The sequence below is a fragment of the Callorhinus ursinus genome, unplaced genomic scaffold (assembly GCF_003265705.2).
Source record: "Callorhinus ursinus isolate GAN/ISIS: 27379988/994484 unplaced genomic scaffold, GSC_fseal_2.0 scaffold23, whole genome shotgun sequence".
NCBI lineage: Eukaryota > Metazoa > Chordata > Mammalia > Carnivora > Otariidae > Callorhinus > Callorhinus ursinus.
The window spans coordinates 25,653,761-25,678,483 of record NW_027397085.1 but is presented as its reverse complement, the minus strand read 5'-3'; the positions used below and the strand labels follow the sequence as shown (position 1 = coordinate 25,678,483).

General features: G+C 43.4%; 1 protein-coding gene across 15 annotated transcripts in view; it reads left to right on the top strand.

Annotated features, from left to right (window-relative positions):
- The window catches only part of ARHGAP26 (Rho GTPase activating protein 26), a 451,561-nt gene that overhangs the window by 102,615 nt on the left and 324,223 nt on the right, over positions 1 to 24,723 (top strand). For all 15 annotated transcript variants that reach the window (XR_012382106.1, XR_012382105.1, XM_073905517.1 and 12 more), the window contains exons 3-6: positions 1,239 to 1,300; positions 5,578 to 5,649; positions 11,275 to 11,376; positions 18,895 to 19,005. Coding sequence is in view for 13 of the 15 variants with exons in the window: in XM_073905517.1 (XP_073761618.1) it covers positions 1,239 to 1,300; positions 5,578 to 5,649; positions 11,275 to 11,376; positions 18,895 to 19,005 (347 nt within the window). In the remaining 2 variants the exon portion in view is untranslated. The remainder of the gene's footprint in view (positions 1 to 1,238; positions 1,301 to 5,577; positions 5,650 to 11,274; positions 11,377 to 18,894; positions 19,006 to 24,723) is intronic.

Sequence of the window (24,723 nt, the reverse complement as noted above, 5' to 3'; positions counted from 1 at the left end):
TTCTGGCTGTTTCTGTGACTTTTCTTTGCCCAAGTACTACAAAACTGAGAGCAAGAACAGAAGACAGGTAGATGAGGGAAGATTTACAGGTTGCAAATAATGGTTTGTGGGCTGAAATCAGAATACAACCATGTTTTCTTTGGCACTCATTTTTTAAAATCGAATTAACATGTAAATTGAATTTGTGTAAAGTTCTGGTTTTCCATCTCTTTGAAAATTGGAGGATCTGATCAGCTGGCCCCACATTCAGGCCTGGCAGTTGTCAGCTGGAGCTACGTTGCTGTGGCTGCCTTCAGATGGACAGAAGAGCTTGGTGTCCAGCTCCGCTCTGCCTTTCCTTAACCAGAGGCTGAGGGTGGGGTTACTGTTGATTGCTGTGCTGCTTTTCTTTTCACTATTACCTTCTGTCTCTTGCAGGCAATGCTGAGCACAGAGGATTTGCAGGGTCAAGACACCTGTGTCTGGCAGGGTCTAGTCATTGCCCTCGACTCTTCATACATTGGGCATCTTGGTTAGCTCCAGGGGTGAGCAAGGATTGAAAAAGTTGTCATATGCTTATTGAATCCCTGTTGTTACACAGAGTGCCAGGATCTGGGGGTGAGGGAAGGCAGCTGGGAGATAGCTGAGAGCAATGAAAATGCATCCCTGTAGTCACTCCTGGAGCTCCCCAACATTACATGTATATTCTGAATATCCTCAGGGCTACTGGACTTACTGCCTTTTGCCTTTGGGAATAATTCTAGTGGGGACTCTCCGTGTCTGACCACCATGCTGCAGGCTGCATTATATTAATAGGTGGCTTGATGTGGCTTCTGTTGCGAGCTATATTGGTGTAGTTGTGATACCAGAGGAATGGTTGATTTCTGACACAGTCCCACAGCCACGGTTGAAGAGGTTAAATCCTGGGCAGGAAATCCTTCAACTCCCAAGCAGAACTCTGCCCTTTTCAGCCTATGGTCTGGAAGCTGGCCAGCACCTCATCAGTCCTGGGTAGTCTCAGGAACAGACAGGTCCTTGAAGGAAATCCTTTCCCAACTAGAGTGCCAGGTGAAATTAACCTTCATTCGGGGGTCGTCCTGGATGGTTAATGATTAAAAGATAAGGAGAGCCTTGGGAAGCAATTGACTTTAGGATTTTGCATGTGCCAAGGGATTTCAATCCATAACATAATAGCTATACCTGGAAGGCTCCCAAAGGCCCATTTCTCTGTCCCTTTCATGGTACTTTCTCTTTTCCAGCAAGGTCTTTGCAGGAGTTTGCCACTGTCCTCAGGAATCTTGAAGATGAGCGGATACGGATGGTGAGTATGGCTGGGCTGCTCTTGCTCCCATACAGTGTTGTCATGTCAAGAGATTTGTTGTCAGAAGAACTGGGTTTGAGTCCAGCCTCTACCACTTGAGTGTTTTGAGCTCTTGAACACGCCTCATCTTCTCATCTTTGCAGGGTTGGAAACATTTCGCAAATGTTAAGGGATTACTGTCGATAACGTTAGAACCACGTTGTTGGCCTCCCAAAGATTCACTGTAAGGTGCACCTGTAAGGTATGACTTATGGGTGGATCTTTTGAATTAGTTAACTTTGGGAGCCTCCAATTCCCTACAGGCAGAGTGGGAATGAACGTGTCATACTGTGCTCCCTGCTTTCCTCATTTTAGTAAGTTTACCCAAGAGCTTTTGAAGGGCACTTCTTCACTCTTTATTTGGAAATGGCTAACCCAGTGCCTGCCCTCTAGCATGCACCCAATAAGTGGGCATGTAGTAAATGATGATAATTACAAGAGGTTCTTCAAAGGGAGGCACTGTGCAAAGTCAAGAATCAAATGCTGATCCTCAGGTTCTTAAAAGATACCTTCTGTATTCTAATTCTGATGTGGCTAAGCATCAACAGATGAGGGATTCCGCATCCACAAGTTCTTTGCATCCTCTCCTTATCCCTGAGATACCAAGAATGGAGCCTGATTTGAAATCCCCCTGCTGGCTGCATGCTGATTTGTCCCCAGGAAGGCTTGTCCCTAAGCTAATGGTGCTACAGGGGCCTAGGAAGAGTCTATCAGTGATTTTTCCCCTCTTCCCATGCTAAAACTGATCATTTGAGACTAAGTCTACTGTCTTAATATGCTTAGACTGCCATACCAAAATACCATGGGCTAGATGGCTTACACAACAAATATTGATTTCTCACAGTTGTGGAGACTGGGTAGTCCAAGATCAAGGAACCAACTGATTTGGTTCCTGGTGAGGACCCTTTTCCTGGCTTGCACATGGTCACCTTCTTGCTGTGTCCTTAAATGGGAGAGAAAGGGGCAGAATGGTTCTTCAGTCTTGGCTTAGAAGGGCATTAATCCCATTGTGAGGATTCAACCCTCATGACCTAATTATCTTCCCAAGGCTTCATCTCCAGATAGTGTCACGCTGGGGGTATTAAATGATAAAATGAGACGTATCTTTAAAACTTTATTTGAACAAAAATTGGTTCAGATTGGACAGTACCAAACTGGAAATCTTTAGGAAAGCTCTACTAACAGAACTGTAGGGCAAAGACTTTTATAGAGAACATATGGAAGTAGCAAGGAAATTACTTGATTGGCTGTATCTCAGGCTGTTGCCTTATTTGGGAAAGCCTAGTTGTTTCCATTTCTTAACCTTGAGAGATTTACAGCCTTGGGTTTTGGTCGGCTTATGTAGGCTGCTAGAGCATTAGAGCCATCTACGTCTAATGGCCTCTTTGTTTAATTAATAGAGGTTAGGGCTTCCCCATATAAATTTTGAGGAGATGCTGCTTAGTCCATAGCCTCGACCAAGATATTACGTATGCACACATTTTAAATTTTAACCCCCATGGTGACTCGGCAAGGTGGTACCTATATCATCCCAGTGTCTGGATAAAGATATTGAGGTTTAGAATGGTTAATTAACATGCTCAAGATCACATAGTTAAAAAGTATCACAGTCTGGATTCAAACCCAAATTTGTATTAAACTGAAGAATGGGGGAATTTCTTTGAAATTCTCAACAGAGCAGAAGCTCTCACCTTCTGCCCTGCACAGAGAGACAGAAATAGTGTCTGTTTTCCTTGATTGCTCATTTTTGGGTGCTTGAAGCAGAATCAGGAGGCTGGTAGCTGCAGCAGGGTTGGTGGTGGGTGGAAGCAGGGGGAAGCTTGTGTGTTTGTGCACGTGCTACTGCCCGAGAAAGGGAAGTGATACTTTTGAGTCTGATTCTTGGCCGAGTCAGTATTTGTGGGTGGGGGGTGTGGTAAGCAAATCACGCTGAATACCCTGCAGATTGCTATGGCCCGTGGTAAGAGAACAATGACTGGATTATACTCTTCAGCTTGCCTCTGCAATTTTATTATTAATGTCAGTGAACTGAGTTTCTGCTGTGTGCGTCTGAGTATCTAGCCATCGCAAGCCTCTTCCCTGCCTCCTCATCCTCATCAATTCAGCTCAGCTTTGCAAAACCACACCTTTTTGGGAAGGCTTCTCTGACTCCCTGGGATATTTGGCTGTGCTTTGTAGTTTCTTAGTATTCCGTTCATGTCTCTGATTCTCCATTTACCACATTGTGTCTGATAATCATTTCATGTGTCCGTCCCATCAGTATAGTGCTTGGAACTGAGTGTAAATTACACAGTCCTAGAATCTTAGACCCAGAACAACCTTATTATGTTATCTCACTGTCTGTAGTCTTTCATTGGCCACATGGGAAAACTGAGGTCTTGTGAAGGCAAATAGCAAGCAGTAGAAGGACTGGGACAGGGTCTTGGGCATCCTGGTTCCCCGGTGAGTAGTTACTGCTTTTGTGTATTTAGCATCTCCTTAAGGCTAGATTCTCAATCATGGATGCCCACTGGAACAACTTGGGGAGTTTAAAATATACTGATGCCTGGGATGAAGTACAGAGATTCTGATTTTATTGGTTTGAAGTGCAGCCTGGACGTTGGAATTTTGAGAAGCTTCCCAGGTGAGCTTGACATACAGCTTAGGCTGAGAATCAGTGGCTTAGGGGCTCAGCACACCACTGTGAGCTTCGGAGATTTATCCTCGATTTGTGGAAGACTTAAACAAGTGAGCCCATTAAGCAACATCAATCAATAAAAATCAATCAAGTTAAACATTGCAAAACATGTTAAAATGCTCTCTTCCTAGATAAGTGCTCTCAAAATTAAGAAAAAAGCAAATGGCAATGAATTTGGAGACCTGCCACCTTTTATTCCTCCCATTGCTCAGTTAGTTCTTGGCTGTGTCCATCTTTGGCTTCTGGCATTTACTCTGTTGGTTTCATTGTGGTGTATATGCATGTGATTTAGAAAAATAATGCTTTGTTGTATCAAGATTCCTGAAATAATTAGTTGAGCGACAAGTGAGCAGTGAATGACTTAAAAGGAAAGATTGTAAAATATTTTACTGCCTTAGAATAGACCATAGAATCTTAGAGCTGGAACAATCCAGCCTACTCATTTGGCAGATGAGGAAATTAGAGCCCAGAGAGGTTAAATACTTTGCCTATGGTCACACAGTTGGCAGCTAGTCAAGAAATCATTCATTCATTCATTTAGTCATTGAAAAATATTCGAGTGCTCCTTTGTTTCAGCACTCCTCTGTGTTTGGGGGAAAATGGTAGGCAAGTGAACATTTATAAGATGGTGCTATGTGTGTGTGTGTATAGTAGCGAATTAGAAAACTTTAGCTGGCTTACTCTTCTGAAGAAAACACTTTGGTGGGGTGGTGAGAAATTTCTTTGGACTATGCTTGTCATCATGGAAGGCTTTCTTAAAGAGGTGACCTTTAAGCCAAGACCTCAATTAGAATAAGAAATGAGTCATCCATGAGAGCATTTGGGGAGGGAATGTCCAGATGCAAAAGCCTGGAAATGGGACAAGTTTTGTGCATTTGAGGTGCATGGCGGTGATGATATGGTTGGCATATAGGACCTGTTGGAGTGAGTGGTGGGATGAAGTTGAGAGGCAGCCAGCGGTCTGGAGGCACAGATGTCCTGATTCTAGTCCAGTTCTGGTAGGAATACACGAAGTCAGGCTTGGCAGGTTTTCATGCCACCTCATGTCCAAAGGTGTTTCTTGTTCTTAACCTAGACTCAGTGTTGATCTACCTAAAATATTTCTACTTAAATATAGCTTGGGTGAATGGGCATTCACAAGATGTACCTGAACCTGAAATTTAGATCCTATCCTGGTCACCAGTTCCCCTCTGCCTTTACTTGGTCGCTTACATTTTTAGAAGTACTCGTTTTTATTATTTTTAAGATTTTAATTTATTCATTAGCGCAAGCTAGCAAGAGCAAAGCAGGGGGGAGGGTTAGAGGAAGAGGGAGAAGCAAATTGCCTGCTGAGCAGGGAGCCCGGTGCAGGGCTCGATCCCAGGTCCCCGGGATCATGACCTGAGCTTAAATCAAGAGTCAGTTGCTTAACTGACTGAGCCACACAGGCGCCCTGCTTACTCAAATTTTAAAGTGAGACACAGGGAGGCATTTTGTGCCAGAACTGCTAGAATTCTTAACTGATATTTGCTTTTATGTATACGTGTCTACCCCACTCCCCTGCCTTGTTTTTCCTCACCAGATTGAGAATGCCAGCGAGGTGCTCATCACTCCCTTGGAGAAGTTTCGAAAGGAGCAGATTGGGGCTGCCAAGGTGAGAATTACTCAAACCTTGTTCTTGGATTCCAGGGCATTCTTGTTTTTTGATTTTATGTAGTGGCTCATCTGTTACTCACAAGTGTCTGAAGTAAGATTGAGTGGTCAACCCCAGAGCAGACATTCTAGTATTTTGTTACCTAATCGTTTTGTGCTAGTTCATAAATCATGCAAAGGTAGAAACCATGCCTCCTTGTGTTAGTAGATACATCTGTGCTTGGACAAGGTAGAATTGTACTTACTGAAGAGGTCCAGGGCTCAGAGCATAGACCAGGGGGTTGCAAACTGGGCCCTGAGTGCCTGGCAACCCTGTTCTGAGCTCATTTTTGCTGAGTGAAAATGCACCCTTTGTTGCCGGATCTTGAAATTTTTCAAGAGAAACAGAAGTCAGAGTTTTCTTTGAAATTTCCTGGTTTAAAAAGATGTTAGCAAATAATTTAAAAATATACATTCTACATGGTGCGTGTCAAAAAGCAGGACTGCTTCAACTTCTAGGTCCCGGTTTGTTACCACTGACTGGGAGGGACTGCGGCTGAAATGTGGCTGACTCGCTGCTGAAATTTCCTTGAAAAGAGTGCAAAGGGGATCTTATTCATTTTTGAAAGACTGACTCTCCATGGTTCCCCTGCCTTGTGATAAGTCACTAAGAAACCCTCCCTGGTTGGCTGTTAGTAGGGTGTTAGAGGCCCCTGCAGAGAAGGTGTTTGCACTGGGATCAATGAAAGCAGAGGGATTTTCGAGATTTTTCTTCCTATTTTCCTGGAACTGTGAGTCCTTCAGCTGCAGTCCTTTGTGCCACCTGCAAGGAGCTTTGGGCAACATCACTCTGACATGTTTAGATTTTACTCAGCTGTGAAATGGTCTTGAGAGGTAGGTGCCTGTAGGTGGGAAAAAGGTAACTGCAATGTAATGAAGTGGGATCTGTCTCCCAGCCCCATGTCCCCACCGAAGCACATGGGCTTCTGAAAATGAATATGGTTAGGGTCTGAAAAAGATGATGTGCTGTTCAGTGAGGGTTCTTCAGAGGGATGGTTGACTGTAGTTTGAAGGACGGACCATAGCAAAGATTTTTCTTCCAGTTCTTTAGCACTTTCTGCCAATTTTACGTTTTATATTTATGAAGAAATTAGACCTCATGGGTTTTGTATCAGAGATTAAGGAATGTAAAATTAAAAGGGAGTCTTGTTCCACTAAGAGTTTGTCCAAGACTTTGAATTTGCCATGAGTGTCCGTCCCCAGGTTCTCCAATTTGTAGGCCCAGGGAGCGGACCTTCACTTTAGTGGCCTTGGGACCTGTGCTTTCTCCTCGTGGTAACATACGACAGTGGCTCTGGGCATTCTGAGGAGCTTAGAGGCAGCAGCAGAGCAGATAGACCTCCTTATCAAATCCTCTTTCCAAGAGTCTTTTCTGCTTCTGACCTCGGATGCTTCGCACTCTGGCCTCTTCCCTCAGCCCTGGTTTTGGGCATTCTCATAGTTGCCACGGGGGAGGAACAGGTGTCTGAGTGGGCTCGTTTGGGGTAATACCAGTGATCGTGATGACAGGAGCAGGTACTCTTCTGGGGGTGAGGTGGGGGTGGGGCTGTAGAAGGCAAGAAGTAGGAGTATGAAAGAATTTGAATAAAATCATCACTTATCAAAACATGTTGCCTCTCATACATACTCTGATCTCTCATTCCTCTTGAACAGTGTGATGATGTTCTGGATGATTTCTCCTCGTTCTTCCTGTGTCATTTCCTTTTTTCACTGTACTGGTTCCCCCCCCTCCCCCCACATGCACACATTTATATCCTAGTATTGTCTACATTTAAGAGAAAGCAAAGAAACAAACTCTTCACCAGGCAGTCTAGGCAGCAGACTAAAGAATAGCTAAGAGCCAGAGAGGGCTCTTGAGCAGCCAAGTGGAAGTTTCTGAACTCACACTGTGTGGTGCTAAAATTACCCTTCCTCCCACTGTGGTGCGGCTTTGGTTGCTCTAACAACCTGTTGCTACTTGTAAGAAGCAGAAGTTAGTGTTGGGGGTGGAGGCTGCCAGGGAGGAGGACTCCTGGGCATTCTGATGCTAGTGTACCTGTCCTGTGGTAGGGCGCGACCTTGGAGCTTGGCATAACTGTGGCCCTAGGTTCAGAATTCTGACTTTAGGGGAACTCGTTTTTCCTCCAGCCGAGGTGCATTTGGAGAGCCAGGCTCTACGGTGAAAGTAAAGGAGAAGTTAGTGGTGAAGACGGGGCCCCAACCTCACTTGTGCCATTGGCATGCCAAGTTGGGGAGTAGCCAAACCTCTCCATACCTGTTTTCCGATCTGTAGGCTAGGGCCAGTGATAATATTGACCTCCTAGAGTTCTATGAGAAAGACATGAGTAAATGCATATAAAGTGCTTAGAACAGTATTTGTCATATAGTCTTTTTATGTTAGCTGTTAGATTCAGTACATACAGTTCATCCATTTAAAAAAAATCTGTGAGTGCCTGCTCTGCATCTGGCACCATGCTACACACTGGTTTATGGTGGCGAGCAAGTGAAGATGTACTGTGCTCGTGGTGTGGCTAGGGAGAACGACGTGAAACAAAAAGATGTAAATAAACATCATTTCAAATTGTGGTAAGTGCTATGAAGGCTTACCTTTATGGTACACTGGGCATGGGAAGGAAGTAGTGTTCTCAGTAAGGAGGAGAGGTACGTTCAGATGATGGGCCTCTTGACCACTATCACCACGATGGCTGCCATCATCACTACTGCCATCATCATCATCATTACCGAATTTTATTGTGCATTTTCTGTGTGCTGGGCCCTCTGCTAAGCACAGTCTGTGGTTTAGCTCATTTTATCCTAATAGGCCTACGAGGAGGTGGTTGTTTTTATTCTTTGTTAGACACTCTCTGAGCTGAAAGAGGAAGGAACCTATGTAGTCACCTCATGGAGTCCTCCTCAGTTTAATAGATGAGGGAACCCAGTTCTGAAGAGGGGCAGTGATTTGTTTAGAATCAGTCCATGGAGAATTGGGAATCATTTCCAGAATCCTAATTCTGTCCTTTGTCCGTTTAGGCGCCCCCAGTGGATTCCCTGGAAGGCGAGCACCATGTTGTACCTGAGTAGAGAATTTAAACTCATTAGCACCACCCTCCCGACTTAAGAACATTATCTAAATCTTTAGTAGAGTTATCCCCTGAGGTCTTGTTTCTCAGGACAGAAACTGCTTCCCTTTCTCTTTAGCTCTGGCTATCCTCTTGAACATGGAATGTGGCAGCTCGAGTTGCCAGAAAGTCACAGAACGCCGGTGACTCATGTTTGCTGGCCTTTTCTCACCTCTGGCCAGCTGGGCCATTCCAGCACAGGGTTCTCCTTGGGGCTTGCTGACAGGCTGCTGGAGTGGTTCTGTGAGCATGAAGCGGAGTTGGGGCCCTAGCTCAAAGTTACTGGTTTTTATAAAGGAAAGAGTTGCTTGAGTCAAGTGTCTAGCCTGTACCCTTCCTCAAATTTGAAGGAGTAATGTCTCCTCAGCCTTTTTCCTCACTTGCTTCTGCATGTTGAGTTGTCCCTGTATATAAGTGGTCTTTTCAAGCAAAATTCAGATTTGTAGAAATGGATACATGTCAGCCAAAAAGGGTATGTGATGATTCTGTCCACTTTGAGAGGCTTAGAATTTTGCTGTTGACCAGATAAATGGAGTTATGATGTGGCAGGAGATTGTCAGAGCTTCAAGTGAGAGCTTCTCGGTGATTCCTGTCCCCTGCGCCACTTAGGCTTCCCAGTGTTAAGCCCAGAGCATTTGTATTTACTGCTTTTGTGCTCTAGAAGGGTCCACCCTGTCCCTCACATGATTAGCAGGTCTTATTTAGCTCACACTTTCTACCCAGTGAGGCCTCTCTTGAGTACCCTCTCTGTGGAATCTCTGACTGCACCTTATTTCCTTCATAGCACTTGTGGCTGTCTATAATTATTTGTTTCCTGGTTACTTGTGTTTGTCCTACTAGAACATCACCACCATGAGGCTCGGGACCACTTCTGCCTTGTCCAGTGGCCAAAGAGCCTGATACAGAGTGGTTACTTGTTACATCTGTGTGAAATGAATGGAGATGTCTCTTAGCTTCCTTATCTGGCTGCAAATATTTTTTCTCCTCTTTGAGGCCTCGGAAGTGCAGAAAAATAGTTCCTGTGGGTTCCACCTGAGTCAGGAGTAAGACTGATGGGCTCACTTAGTGAAATTGGTCGTGTTCATTAGGCCACTGTCCACTGTCTTCCAGCCCCATTGCTTGCCATCCCCACTAGAAAGTGGATGGAAAGAGAGACTGCCCATGAACATATGTCTCAGGTATGATTGAGAGGTGGGCTTTGGAGGCAGCCTCCCTAGCCTCAAATCCCAGCTCTGTCACTCTCTATGACTTTTTACAAGTTAACCTCCCTAGATCTAAGTTTTCTTATCTGTAAAATGGGAGATAAAAGTAGAATCTCAATGACTCAGTGACTTGGTGGGAAAGCAGGGATTATTAAGTGTATTATAATATTTGTGTTATTTTTCATTTTGAAAGCTATTAATGTGGGATAATAAAAATTTCCCAAACATGGGAAGGAAATCACCCCTTATCCTGTTTCCTTAACTCGATTATTCTAATTTATTTTTCCATTTAATCTTTGTCTATAGGTAGCTACACTCTGTGTAGCATGCACCAAGTTTGTATCATATTAATACTTCACATTACATTATGAGCAACTTGCCATATGACTACCTAGCCTTCCTAGTTAAATTAGATGTCCCACCCGTTAATTATCTCAAACCCTATCTTTGGGCACTGATGTTGCTTTGGCTTTTTTGTTTGTTTGTTAGTAAAAATGATGCTTCTGTGAATACGTTTGTCTTGTTTTCTTTTGAATCTTTATTCATTTTTAAAATTTTTTAAATTTTTATTATTATTATTTTTAAAGATTTTATTTGACACAGCGAGAGAGGGAACACAAGCAGGGGGAGTGGGAGAGGGAGAAGCAGGCTTCCCGCGGAGCAGGGAGCCCAGTGCGGGGCTCGATCCCATGACCCTAGGATCATGACCTGAGCCGAAGGCAGACGCTTAACGACTGAGCCACCCATGTGCCTGAATCTTTACTCATTTTAAAGACCCACATGTATTACTGTTGTGCTCAGGAATATTAGGTCTGTATATTAAGTACTTTCTGACCACTGTTTAAGTTGGATCTGCCCTTATTCTAGACTTGTCCCACTTAAGCTTTAAGTAGGTCTTAGTGCTTTGGGATTAGCTTCATAGGTAACCTCGCTCCATTCTTTGCCTTGAACATCCTTGGAGTTAGAAACTAGAAATTTCTGTTTCACAACTGAGGTTCTCAGCACATGGAGTCCTGGCTTTGCCACTAGTAAATACTGGTATTTACCTTGTTTCTATCATTGTACTGGTTCCTTTATGATAGACACTCAAAACCATCGGCCTGTTGTTGGGGGCGGGGGTGGTTTGATTTAACGCACATTATTTGAAGAGTAGGAAGAGCTGGGTTGTCCGCTGTTCTGGGTCTGAGGGAATGGTGAAGCTATGAAATTGAGCAAGCAGAGGTCTTGAGAAGATTGCTTTTATTCCTGTAACATTTTACTCTTTTTCTCCTCTCCTCTTTTTGCCAGGAAGCCAAGAAAAAGTATGACAAGGAGACAGAAAAGTATTGTGGCATCTTAGAAAAACACCTAAATTTGTCTTCCAAGAAGAAAGAGTCTCAGCTTCAGGAGGTAAGATTACTTCACTAGTATCCTGAATAATGTGTTTAAGTTCTATGTGGTGCTGGGGATGCGTGCTTGTTCCTCTTTGCTAGAAAATCCTAGGGTTTGAAGAGACCTCACAAACCAGGAGCTTGACCCTGATCCCTCCTCAGATGCCTGATGCCTGTATTGCCCTTTGTATCTTCCTGCTCACAGTACCCCTTTTCTGGCTGTCCAACCTACCAATAGGTGGGTGCTGATCAAGATCACGCTCCTCCTTGTTGGGCAGCCCTAGTTACTAAAATGTGCTTCTTCCTTTCAAACTGAAGTCTGGTTTCCTGTTTCTGTAACCCTTTTGATTCTGTACTTACTGCCTTACTTCTTAACTTCCTGCCTTATATCCGTGATTTGAAACGTTAGCATCTGAAACACTTTGATCATCCTTCTTTATTGTTGTTGTTATTATTTAAAGATTTTATTTATTTGAGAGAGAGAGAAAGAGCAAGCAGGAGTGGGGGGAAGGGGCCGAGCGAGAGGAAGAAGCAGGCTCCTCTCCCCCACCTCGATCCTGACCTGGGACTAGATCCCAGGACCCTGGGATCATGACCTGAGCCTAAGGCAGACACTTAACTGACTGAGCCACCTAGGCACCCCTATTGTTATTTTTTAAAAAATTATTTCACCCCCCAAAAAATTACTTCAACCAGTACTTGACGTTAGTCTGTCTGTCTTGCTTTCTTTTTTTTTCTTTAAGGAGGATTTGTCATTCATATGTTTTATGCTTTGGTAACTTTGTTTCAAAAAAGGTAAATTATCTGACCTACTCTGATTCTTTCTGGATTGACATGAAGAGTAGTTCACTTGGAAAAATACCGCTTTGCAGCCATGGAGCTCTGATCATTTTCATTTAGTTCATGGAGATTTGCATGGTGAGGGTCTTGTTTCTGGGAGACAGAGCTGTTTCCTAGTGGAACTCCAAAGTTGACTGCATGAATGTTATTTTACTCTTAACAGTTTGCTTGACCTTTCTCAGGTATGTGCTAAAGAGCGGCTGTGACTTCCAAGCTAGCCCGCATTCTTTTTAAGTTTTTATTTTAATTCCAGTATAGTTAATATACAGTGTAATATTGGTTTCAGGTGTACAATCTAGTGATTCAGCAGTTCCATACATCACCCGGTGCTCATCAGGACAAGTTGCACTCCTTAATCCCCAGTACCTGTTTCACCCATCCCCTCCCCCCACATCCCCTCTGGTAACAGTGTGTTCTCTTTAATAAAGAGTCTGTTTCTTGGTTTCTCTCTCTCTCTCTTTTCCTTTGCTTGTTCTGTTTCTTAAATACCACATGAATGGAATCATATATTTGTTTTTTTCTGGCTAACTTATTTCACTTAGCGTTATATTCTCTGCCTCCATCCATGTTGCTGCAAATGGCAAGATTTTTTTTTTCTTTACTGTCTGGGTAAAACTCCATTGTCTTATATACTGCATCTTCTTTATCCCTTCATTAGTCAATGGACATTTGTCAAGGTAGCCCTCATTCTTGAATTTACTTTGTTTTTGAGAAAATACCATTTAGTACTTCTATCAGGTGAAAGTTACTCTGAAGATCCTATGGTTGAACGTTAACAATGAAGATACCTCGGGAGATAGTGGAGTCGAGTCCCTTAACAACCAGGATTTGTTACCCATCCTCACTTAGGAACCCTCTACTTTGATATGGGCGTTTAAACTAGTTGTGTAAGTGACGAAGAGCACCCAATATCAACTCCAGCAAAATTCATAATTCATTCAGGATCTGTGCTGATGCCCTCACTTTTTAGTTACCCTTCTTTGAGTGTCATTTGGCATTTAGGGTTTGGAAACTACATTTAAGGAAGGTCTTTTTGACTACAACTCAAAATGACCGGAGCTGGCCAGCTCTATAGTTTCTAAGCAGTTAACAGGAGTCGGGGTCTTTAAGAGTTGAGTGACTGTGTGATTGTTTTAGCACCTACTGGTGTTGAGAGGCCCATAGTACAGTTGGTCTGTAGGCGTGGCATTCCCCAGAGTGAGAATGCTTCTCCGATCTGTTCCCTCTGTTCCTGGATACTGCTGACATGGTCTGGGATGAGTCTAACATACTCTTTTAAGGCCATGCCAATATCTTCTCCTTAGCCCAGTACTGGTCAGGACCAGAGCACTGGGTGGCAAAGAGATATCTTACTTCAGGGGGTGCTATGCCATATTTTCATTGTGTGACCTGGGGCAAGTACTCATCTCTCTGAGCTTTTAGTCCCATTTTTTGTAAAATACAAAGTACCTATTCTGTCTACTTCATGTATGAGAAGGCAAATTATAGCTGCTAAACAAAAAGTATTAACCCCAAGACTGGCTTGTTTTTCCCCATTCCCTGTTCCCATAGTGTATGGTACTCTCTTCCTCACTGATTTAGTATGTTCAGGTTACTACAATAGAATACCATAGACTGGGTAGCTTATAGAGACAAATTTAACTCTCACAGTTCTGGAGGTTAGGAAGGCCAATATTAAGGCTCTGGCAGATTTAGTGTCTGGTGAGAGCTTGCCTCCTGGTTCATAGATGGCTGTCTTCTTGCCATGGCCTCACGTGGTGGAAGGGCTAAGGGAGCTCTCCGGGCTCTCTTCTATAAGGCCACTCATCCAATTCATGAGGACTCCACCCTCATGACTTGATCACCTCCCAAAGGCCCCGCCTCCAAGTGCTGTCACATTGGGGGTTAGGTTTCAGCCTATGAATGTTGTCAGGGACACAAACATTCAGTCCACAGCACTGACTTGGCCAGTTATATGTATTAGTGGACATTTCTTCATTACGTTCTTTTGTTATAGTTCGTTGTGTGCTTGTCTTTGACCCAGTCATACTTTCTAAGTACTTTGTAGGGCAAGGAGTGGGCTGCAAGTCCTTCTTCAGAAAGGTCTGGGTCTGTTCTCAAGCATTGCTTTTTAGTTGTATCTGAGCTGAATTAAATTGATAAAAATCTTATAACAACGAAAATGATATAATACTTTTACTAACAAAATAATAGCAGTAAATATTTACGGAATGCTTATTTTTGTACTGGGTACTGTGTTAGGCACTTTACTTGGAATCTTCTCAAATCCTTACCACCTCCTTGTGAGGTATGGATGTATTCCCTCTGTTTTACATATGAGGAGACTAAAGCTTGAAGATGTTAAATAACCTACCCATAGCTTGTCAATGAGGTTTGCACACTGGCTCCAGACTCTGGAGCTCTTTTCTCTTACCTCACTGTGCTCTTCTCCTTGTCTCTCTCTCTTGGGAGGGTGGGATGTTGCTGGGCTGCCTGTAAATCATTGTTATTCAATGCATGTATCATGAAAATAGAATTGGCTGGAAGGAGGGACCTTGATAATCTTCTGATTGAACCTCCTGGAAATATATTTGAAGGAACTGGGTTCCTTGCAGAGGTCGATTTGTTCAAGGTCTTCTAGCTATTTAGTGATGATTTTCTTCACATTTATTAAAAAAATCAACTTAGGGACATGACTAAACACCTAGTGCACTTTTAATGAAATCTGCTTTCTTCGATCATCCAGAATTCTTCCCTGATTGCAGGGCTCGAAACAGTGCTTTTGACATCTTAGCCCATCCCCACATCCTAGTGGGGAAAATCATAGTGCAGTCCTGTGGAATGACACTGCCATCTAGTGGATGATTCTTTTTTAAAATCACTGTATTTTTCAAGGGCTAAGAAGCTTCAAAGACAATATCCACTTAAATATTCACTGCACGCTTCTATGAGTCTATTCAGGTGTTGAGTGAATTGTGGAGAGCGAAATGAATGATTGGCTTTCCTGGAACTTACAGTCTAGAAACAATGTCTCTTTTCTAAGAAGCATAGAATGGTTGATGCGTCTCAGACAAGCTGGTAGATTCACTGCTTTTCTGGTAACAAGCAGAGAAACGGTTTTGAGTGGCCTGCCAGGTGGGCTGGACTCTTGGCTTGTGACTCCATTGCAGGATGGGTGTCTAAGGATGTGATGAATTCTGTGGCTAATGCAGGGGCATTAGCAGGAGAAACATACCATTTCACTTGGATTTCTTTTTCCCCTTCCTTTGGAGATGCATTGAGTTAGGCATTTCTTCTGAGAATTGGATCACTATCAGCCACGTAGAGATCAATTCATTCATTCCTTAAGCTTCTCTTGAATACTTACCATGGGCCAGGCACTGTTCTGGAAGCTGAGATAGGAAAGTGGAAAAACGAGACAAAGTCTTTGCTCTCATTGACATTATATTGCCATAGGCAAAACACAAGAAGAGAAAAGTGTAGGAAAGAATTTTACATAGTGCTAAGGAAATAAATTGGGAGGTAGGTTACTCCGGGGAGTCTTTATCTTATGTACCATAACGTGGTCACTGAAGTCTTCTCTAAAGAGGCTAACATTTGAATGGACATCGGAAGGATGAGAAGGGCCACCAAGAGAAAAGCTAGGACAGTGTTCTTTAAATTGTGGGTATGTTGGGTTGCCTGGCTAGCTCAGTTGGTAGAGTGTGTGACTCTTGATCTCAAGGTTGTGAGTTCGAGGACCACACTGGGTATAGAGATTACTTAAAAATAAAGTGTTTTTAAAAATTGTGAGTGTGTCATAAAAATCTGAATTACTGGGTCATGAAATACAGTAGAGGAGGCTAGAACAGAAGAAGCCTATAAAGTCATGTTTTTTTGGGGGGGTCGTAATGTAAAAGACATTTCTTACTGTGTCTTAAAGTTAAAAAAATATATTTATCAAGGAGAAGAGGTTTATCAGTAGAAGGAACATCCAAGTGCAAAGATTGCATGGCAGGAAAGCATTTGGAGTGTTACAGGACAGGGAGTCCATCTGGGAGGCTGGAGCACAGTGAGAATGCTTTGGGGGGAGGTTGGGAGGAGGGACAGGTGGGCAGGTCACACGGGGTCTTGTAGACCGTGGTGGAAGCCAGAGAAAGGCGTTGAGGGGGTTGTGAGAAGCTCTGGTTCAAATTTTAAGAAAGCTCTTCTGGTTGCTGGGTGCAGACTGGATTGGGGCGGGGGAGAGAAAGCAAGCAGGAAGACCAGTTAGGAGAGGAGTGTAATCACTCAGAGATGCATGGCTGACTTAGGTGAGGAGCTGGGATTGAAGCCCATCTGCTCTGAAGTGCCTGGTGGTGGTGACAACAAATGTGCACATAGCACTTTTTGGTATTCAAATTGCTCATATCCTTTAGCTCATTTTCTCTTGAAAATAGTTCGCCGCAGAGCAAGGGCTGATACCATCTCCAACCTCCAGGTGTGGGAAAGAGACCCAGAGATAATAAGTGACTTGAGCAGGTCTCTCCAGCTAGAGAATGCTAGAACTGCAAGTCCACGCCAGGTGTTTGCTTTTAGCTCTCTGACTGATGCTGGGCTCTGCTCTTTGTCTCAGAGGAGTTCCTCCATTGCTGCCTGACTGCAGGAGCCACTTCGCAAATTTTCAGAATGACCCTTTCCTCAGTTGCAGTGTCAGTGGCAAGCTCCAGCAGGGAGGATGTTTGAGGTGTGTGGGTGGTCAGGGGAAGTAGATGCATCCCTGGAGTAAGTGTGTTGGATTTGTACTACGAGGAAATTAAAGGTTGCAATGGGGCTTAACTGGCAGGAGCCCAGGTGGAAAGGATGTCAGCCCAGTGGTCTGAATAGCCACACCTGGGGATGGGGTGCAGCACTTTCCGAAACTGTGTCTCTAAATAAAGATCTCTGAGTCCTCATATGCCAACCTGTTCTGCTTGGAGGCTTAGAAAATGTCCTCAGGCCCTTCGTTTTGCTTTTGTTCAGCACTTACTCAGCAGACTAACTTCTGTGTATTAATATGTTGACCTTGAAGGAAGTTGCTCACAGGAGAGTTGAATGGGCTATTTGTGCTCTCCCAGAGTTTGCAATTTTCTGTTTACATGATTAGTTAATATCTCTTTTCTTCACTATGCTGTGAGCTCCATGAAAGAAGTTTCTTTTTGTTCATGATGATTGAATGAATGAATGATTTGCCGAGTCCTTTAGATAGAAAGATAGCAGTGCCATATTTGGTGTAGTGGCAGGTAAGGTCTGTCCCAAGTTTCTTCTGCAGGGATCTTGACAAGGGAATACCGGAAGACATGTTTCTTTGGGGGCTTTGCTTGTCTTTGTGAAGTATGTTATAGAATGGTTTCTGATCCTTTCATTTCTAAAGAAAGCAGAGTTGTGTTTCCTACTGGGAGGGTATTCATTTCTGTTAAAAAAATACTAGGGTGGCTCAGTTGGTTAAGCATCTGCCTTTGGCACAAGTCATGATCCTGGGGTTCTGGGATGGAGCGCCCCGCGTTGGAGCCCTGCTGAGCAGGGAACCTGCTTCTCCCTCTCACCTTCCCCATCCCCCTCTTGTGCTCTCTCTCTCTCTCTCTCTCAAATAAAATTGTTAAAACAAATGCTAATTTTTTTGTCATTAAATGTGCATTCAGTGTAATTATCTGTTTTGAAAGATTGAGGTGACACAGTGACACTGCAGAAAGGCTACGAGCTTTATTGTGATAGTTGAGGTACGCCGCAGCATAGCATCTTGCTATTACACACACACACACTCTCTCTCTCTCTCACACACACACTCATTTTCTCCTCTGGCAGCTACGTCCTACATCAGTGGTTTAATTGTACTCACGTGTGGGCCTTTTCAGGCATCCCCTCCCCCACATCTGCAAAGAGGGAGGACTGAGGCTAGGATGGAATAATGTAATTACTCTGCTGGGGTAAACTGAGTTTGTTCTTTGACAACAAAGAAGGTATGGGAAACTCATGTGGAAATGGCCTTTTCTGAGGTTCCCTGCCTTCTAACAGCTTGTTTGGTTCGTTCCTGATGATAGCCTTGCAGGTGTTTTTTTTCTCCTTCAAGATTTGTCTTCCATGGAACCCAAGTCTGCCCCAGGGGGTGGGAAGGCAGTACAGACTACTAGTTTAAAGATCACTGAGGTTCAGGGCATCTGGGTGGCAGTTAAGAATCCTCTTGGTTTTGGCCCATGTCCTGATCTCAGGGTTGTGCAAATGAGTCCCCAGTCAGGCGCTGCATGGAGTCTGCTTACAGTTTCTCTCTCACTCTCCCCCCACCACGCCCTCCCTCTCTTTCTCTTTCTTAAATACATAAGTACTTCTTTAAAAAAAGGCGATCAAGTGTCTTGAGGCAGATCCACAAGTACAGAAATCCTAACTCTGCTGGGTACCAGCTGCTTCAGGTTCCCTAACATTAGCAGGTTTCATTTTCCTCCTGTAAATTAGAGATAATGAGAATATCTTCTTTTTAGGAATGGAATGAGGATTAAAGAACTATAGTTAATGAGGAGCGAGTAACGTAATGTATGTATACCTGAGGGGATGGTGCCTGACACAAAGTTAAGTGCCTGGCTGACCATTGTCATTATTCTTATGTCTATTTCATGCTGTTTGCATTGTTTTTAAAAAACATCTCTGGGGATTTTTCTGGCCTGCTTGCTGAACGCTCTCCTTGGTTAGTGACCAATTTTTTTCTTAAATTCTGTCTTGTTTGTAGGCAGACAGCCAAGTAGACTTGGTCCGGCAGCATTTCTATGAAGTATCGCTGGAGTATGTCTTCAAGGTGCAGGAAGTCCAAGAGAGAAAGATGTTTGAGTTCGTGGAACCTGTAAGTAGATGCTCAGGCTTTCACGCTGTCCCCACACTTTGATCCCCAGCTCTCATTTCACTGCCTAGATTACAAAATGCTCTAGGTTGCTGATGAAGAGGTTGACCTGTCCTGGTGCTGTGCCTTCTGCTAAGTAGCAGTGCTCTGTCAGTCTGGCTGACCCTGGATCGTCCCCAGTGGCCATTGCTGTGCAACCTGAGCAGTAGTGATGGTGCATTCAGAGACAGTTGCATCCTCAAGCCCCCCTCTGTTCTGCCGGGGCAGGAGTTTTCATCTTGCCCAATAGTAGTGATTACACCTTAACTTTTCACCCTCCCACCCCTTTCCTTTCTCCCTCAAATAATCCAAATGTAGTAGTTGCCCAAGGGGAATGTACGTACTACCTTTGTCTTTTTGTCTGCTCAATTCAAAACCCCTCTGCACTCCTTCCATGCATTAAAAGGTGCTATATAAAGCGATTTCTCACTGTAGTTTGTTATAACTGGGCAGCCAGGAGATTGTGCTTAGTGAACCATAATGGGATTTGGACTTGGTCACTGTGTCCCAGTGGGTACAAAAGGTTGTTGTGTAGAAACAAATCTGGCTTTAGTTGAGGCCACCTTAGCCTGTTGGTGGCTCTGTGCAGTGGTGGCGCTGCCCTACCCCGCTGTGGCACTCCGAATGCACAAGACCAGGATGTCCGGGAAACTCCAAAAGAGCATGTGGACCTTGATTTAAAACTCTTGCAGACCTTGGATTCTTTGTTAAAAATGCTGGCTGTGATTGTGACCCCCGCCTGGGGTCTCTATAGAAACAAGATTCTTACCTACCTAGATTTAAGAAAGTGATTTTTTTAAGCAAATGAGAATAAAACTGAGAAACTGAAAGAAAATAACCACTCTTTTCAGTAATGAGTGTTCTGTGCTCCATTTCTAATTTATAAACTTCTGGGGTGCTTTTTAAGCATGTAGACTTGCTAATAGTTTTATCAGGATCCAGTGGGCTTTGGAATGTGATGCTTAGATTTTTTTACTATACCGAAACTGTGATCTTAGGATTCCACTCTGTGCCACCTCATCTTGCAAATTCCTCAAGGTCTTTAATTACCTCATTCTTCTTATCTGAAAATTAGAAACTTTAGAGCCAACTTCCTGTCTAGCAGTGGTCTCTGTCACAGTCTCCGGTCAAAATCCCCATGTTTTTACAGAGTCTTTGTGGTGGGAGAAGCCATCTGTCAGAGAAAGTGAGCTTGTTGATTTCCTTGCTTAGGGCACAGAGTTGTTAAAGCCAGCCATTCAATGAAAGGTGTATTGAAGACTGTTTCCTCTGGTGTGGGCAGGCATTCAAAAGCTGTCACAGATTGAGCCTTAGGCATGTTTAATTGATTTTACCAGAATTTGTAGAGGAAAACAACAGTGTGATTGTACTAATCTTTATGTGCAAATTGATATTATTCTACAATTGCCTGCTTTTCAGGACTTGGATTTTAATTGGCCCATCTTAATTCTTTGAGGTGATTTTTTTGTTGCTGTCTACTTTGACCTCCCAGTAGGTGTTCCTAGTGAGTCAGGTACTGTATCTGTTAGCTTTTGCTGGGTAACAACCACAAAATCTCATACAGCAGTAGACATTTATTTCTCCTAAATCTGGGGGTTTCAGTCAATCTGGTCTGGACTCAGCTGGATGACTGCTGATCTAGGCAGGCTTTCCTTCACCTCCTCTTCTTTTTTCTTTCTTCTCCTTTTTCTTTCTCTTTCTTCTTCTTCTTCTTTTTTTTAAGAAACCTTCAAAGAATAATCCTTCTATTTCCTGGCACTCACTTTTAGTATATCAGTGTCTTGAGTTTTTGAGAAGCAGTATAATCATTGGTAAGGGCTTCAGAGCCGACGGCCTAGATTTAAGTCTCAGCTCAGCCATTTCCTAGCTGTGTTTTCTTGGGGAAGTTACCTATTTCTCTGAGCTTTGGTTTCCTTATCTACAACATGAGTATAATAATACCACCTACCATATAAAGATGTTAGGAGGAATAATTTGGTTTATCCATGTATGATGCTTAGAATAGAGTGAACCTAATTAATACCCAGTTAGTATATAATTGCTAATTAGCACCCAGGCAATGATTACTTTTTATTATAAGATAGAGGAATGTGTAAGTTTCAGTCAGCCAGGGTCTACTTAGATGAGCAAATGAGTCAAGTGGCAATATTAACAGGGTCTACCTGTTTTAATATAAAAAGTCTTGGTAAATCTGAAAGCATTTACTTACTACCAGAAAAATTGCTGAAGATCCCGCTGCTGTTTCTGAGGAGTTCAAAGCCTCATTAGGGAAGCATGATGTATATAGTAGAGAGGTATCCAAGGAAGCAAGCAGCTCAGTGCTATTTGGGTCAGGAGGGATCATGTGGGGAAGTGCCAGAGGGGTTTCAAGACTGGAAAACTGTTGTGATTTGTGGATGTGTCCCAGGCCATGCAGTGAGGCACCTGGAAAGCTAATGATAAAAATTTCTGGTCCCCTGTTAGAATGAAAAGAAAGTGATAGGATCTTGCCCACAGTTAAATGAGTTGGTTGAGAGGCTGCACGTAGAATTCACATGTTCAACCTTCACTTTTCTGTAGAAGTTAATGTTGTTCAACCCACCACCTCATGGGCAGGTCAGTGCTTTGGGAGCTTTGGCTAGCAGGAGGGATTGATCCAGAACACTGTGCTGGTTAGACCCATGGTTGTCGAAGTCGAGAAATGCAGACTCTTGGCTCTACCCTAGAAAAATTATGGTTTGGGGCCCAGTCATCAATCTTTCAGTAAGCCCTCTAAGGTGATTCTGTGGCACTTTTAAATTTGAGCCCCTGGCTGAGATTGTGCAGAAGACCCTGAAATAACAGTTGATTAGGTGTAACTGTGTCATATGCTAATGGTCCCTTCACCTCCATAATGTCATCCAATCCTTACACTGTCTCTGAGGGTAGGTAATTGCTGTTTTATGTCTTTTTTCAGATGAGGAAATGGAAGCACATTTATTCTTTAAGGTGACATCTGGTACCTAGCAGAAGTGGAATGACTCTTAGTCTCTCTGAAACAGAATTTGATTGCTTACAGGTGGAAAGGAAACCAGCAAGAAATTTATTGAACTAAATTGCTGGGGCACCTTGTGTGGGTATTCATATTTTGAGGTGGTTGCAGTCAAGGGAATCTTCCAGCCATTCAAGAAACCTCCATGGATGTTGACTGTGTTCATTTGTTTCCTAGAAAGTAACTTCAAGTATCAGGATGTTACTGACCTTCAGAAAAAAGAAACAAAATTTTAGTGTTCCAAGCAAGAAAATTCAGACTTCTGGCCTTTATTTTCTTGTTGAGGTACTAAATGTTCTGGAGATTTTGGATTGCAGATAATGACATCCTGATTTCTTGAAGGTGAGGCCATGTTCTGTCTGTTCCCTGAGTTTTCATAATTGGAGGTTACAGAGTGCTACAGAGAACTCATTACCCACATTCATCAGACACTGCATTCTCTGAGTTGTACCTTGAGAACATTTTTTGGTGCTGTGCTTTCCTGTCCTTTTTCACTACTTCTGCCCCATCATAGGTCTTCATTTTCTCCTTTGATTTGTTGCATCCTATCTTGGGCTCCCCCCTCCTCAGGCTGGGCTGGACACCGCCACCACAGTGCATCTTCTAACACATCCGTCTAAGTATATCTGTCTTGCTGAACAGCTCCTGTCGGCACTGTTGTGCTAAGGCTGTTACATAGGTGATCTCTGTCTTCACCACCACCCAGTGCAATAGTATGTAGCATTAGTGTCCTCCTGGAAAAGAAGAGTTATAGGGCATTACGTGGCTTGCCCAGCGCAGCTTTTCATCACTCTGCTGTCTGCCCTTCTCTTTGTCATGCAAATGAGTGATTCTTGGTGGTTATATTTGTTTGTGAAGGCTGCCATAACCAAGTACCACCAACTGGGTTCTCAGCATAAAAACTTCCTGCCTCTCATAGTTCTAGAGGCTAGAAGTCCAAGATCAAGGTGTCAGCAGGGCCATGCTCTCTCTAAAACCTGTAGGGAAGATGTCTTTTCTTCCTTGTAGCTTCTGGTGGTTGGCTGGCAGTATTTGGCATTCCTTGCTTTATAGGTGCATCACTGCTATCCCTTGTCCTCATGTGGTTATCATCCCTCTGCTTCTCTGTCCAAATAGCCCCTTTTTATGAGGACACTGGTCATTTTAGACCAAGGACCTGCTGGCCTGATTTTAACTTGAGTACCTCCGTAAAGACTATTTCCAAATAAAGTCACATTCTGAGTTACTGGGGTTAGGACTTCAACATAATTTTTTGGTCAGGTTTGGGGGAACACTATTCAGCCTATAACAGTAGCTTTATTCTATGAGTGGAGGCAACCTAAATTTATCAGATAGTCCAGAATGGTACAATTGTCACTAAATGAAGCACTTACATTTTTGCTTACTTAAAAAATATATATGCTATGTTGTCTGGTAGGAAATAGGAATAGATTTTTTTTTAAGTTATTTTCTGAAGAAAATAAGGATGGGGGTCCTTGAAGGCCATAGGAGGTGGGGAAGGTCTTTCTTTGGTATTGCCTTTGTTGCGCTATGATTGTGTGTCACTGGCTGTTCAGGGAGGAGCCTCTATGGATGTGCTGACTTATCTGCCAACCAAGGTTGAGGCTACAATAAGCTTTTTCTCTTTGTGTTTGAGTACAAGCATTTCTTTGAGGCAGACAGATGATCCCATCTCTGGGGTCTTTTGAGGACCTCGCCCAGCCCTCTGGGGAGTGAACTTTCATTTCCCACTGGGTAATGGATTTAAAGGTTCATGCAGTGTGTGGGAAGGGGATGTCAGGGGGTGTGCCAGGGGAAGAGAGATGTGGGCAGGGGAGAAGGGAAGGGGGCCAAGGATAACAATATCTATGGAATCATTTCCCATAGGGAAGTGGACAATCAAGAATGATATCAAAGGAAGTGAAAACCAAAATAAATACTAGTCACTCTCTGCCTTGGAACACTTGTGTGCATGCCCAGGTGGTGTCTTAGTGAGCTGTTGGAGGATATATTTAATTACCTTGGGCAAGAGAGGCCCTGTTGACTTTAAGTGGAAGATAAATCAGAGTTAACAGAGAAATGCCTTTGGAATTAGCTGCTTATCTTCTGCATTATTCTCCAGGAGGGAATGATTCAGTGCCTTGGAAAAGTGATGGGCACAGCATTCGAAAACGGGGGGAGGGGGGGGAGGAAAAGATAAACAACAGTTTTCATTGTGAACACTGACACTATGTTTGGCATAAGGGCCTCTTCTTCTCTATTCCTGGAACCATCTAGGTGGAAAAGCCTGAGTGTTCCTTTCAAAAAAGTATTTTATATGGTGGAAGTTCAAAAGCTTCCATCATCTTTCAAGAAAAGAATTATTAGTCTTTGGTGACGCTACGTGGTTTACCACTCGTTCATTGATTTATATTAGTGATTTGTATGTGGCGTCACAAGATATTTTTTGAGCCAGAGAACCCAGCAAGGCCTGCTTTCTGACCTCCCATGAGAATCTAAGGGAATAGTTGCTCTGGGGACAATAGCGGTGGGAAGTTGGGATATCATATTATTAAAAGCTGGGTTTTGCCTGACTTCACAATACAGAGCTCTTTGATCGGCTGGGCTGGGCAGTGGCTCAGTCTAAAGACCATTCTTTGCTCTGAGCTCAGGTAGAGTAGCACATACCTTACCATGTAGCACATACCATATAA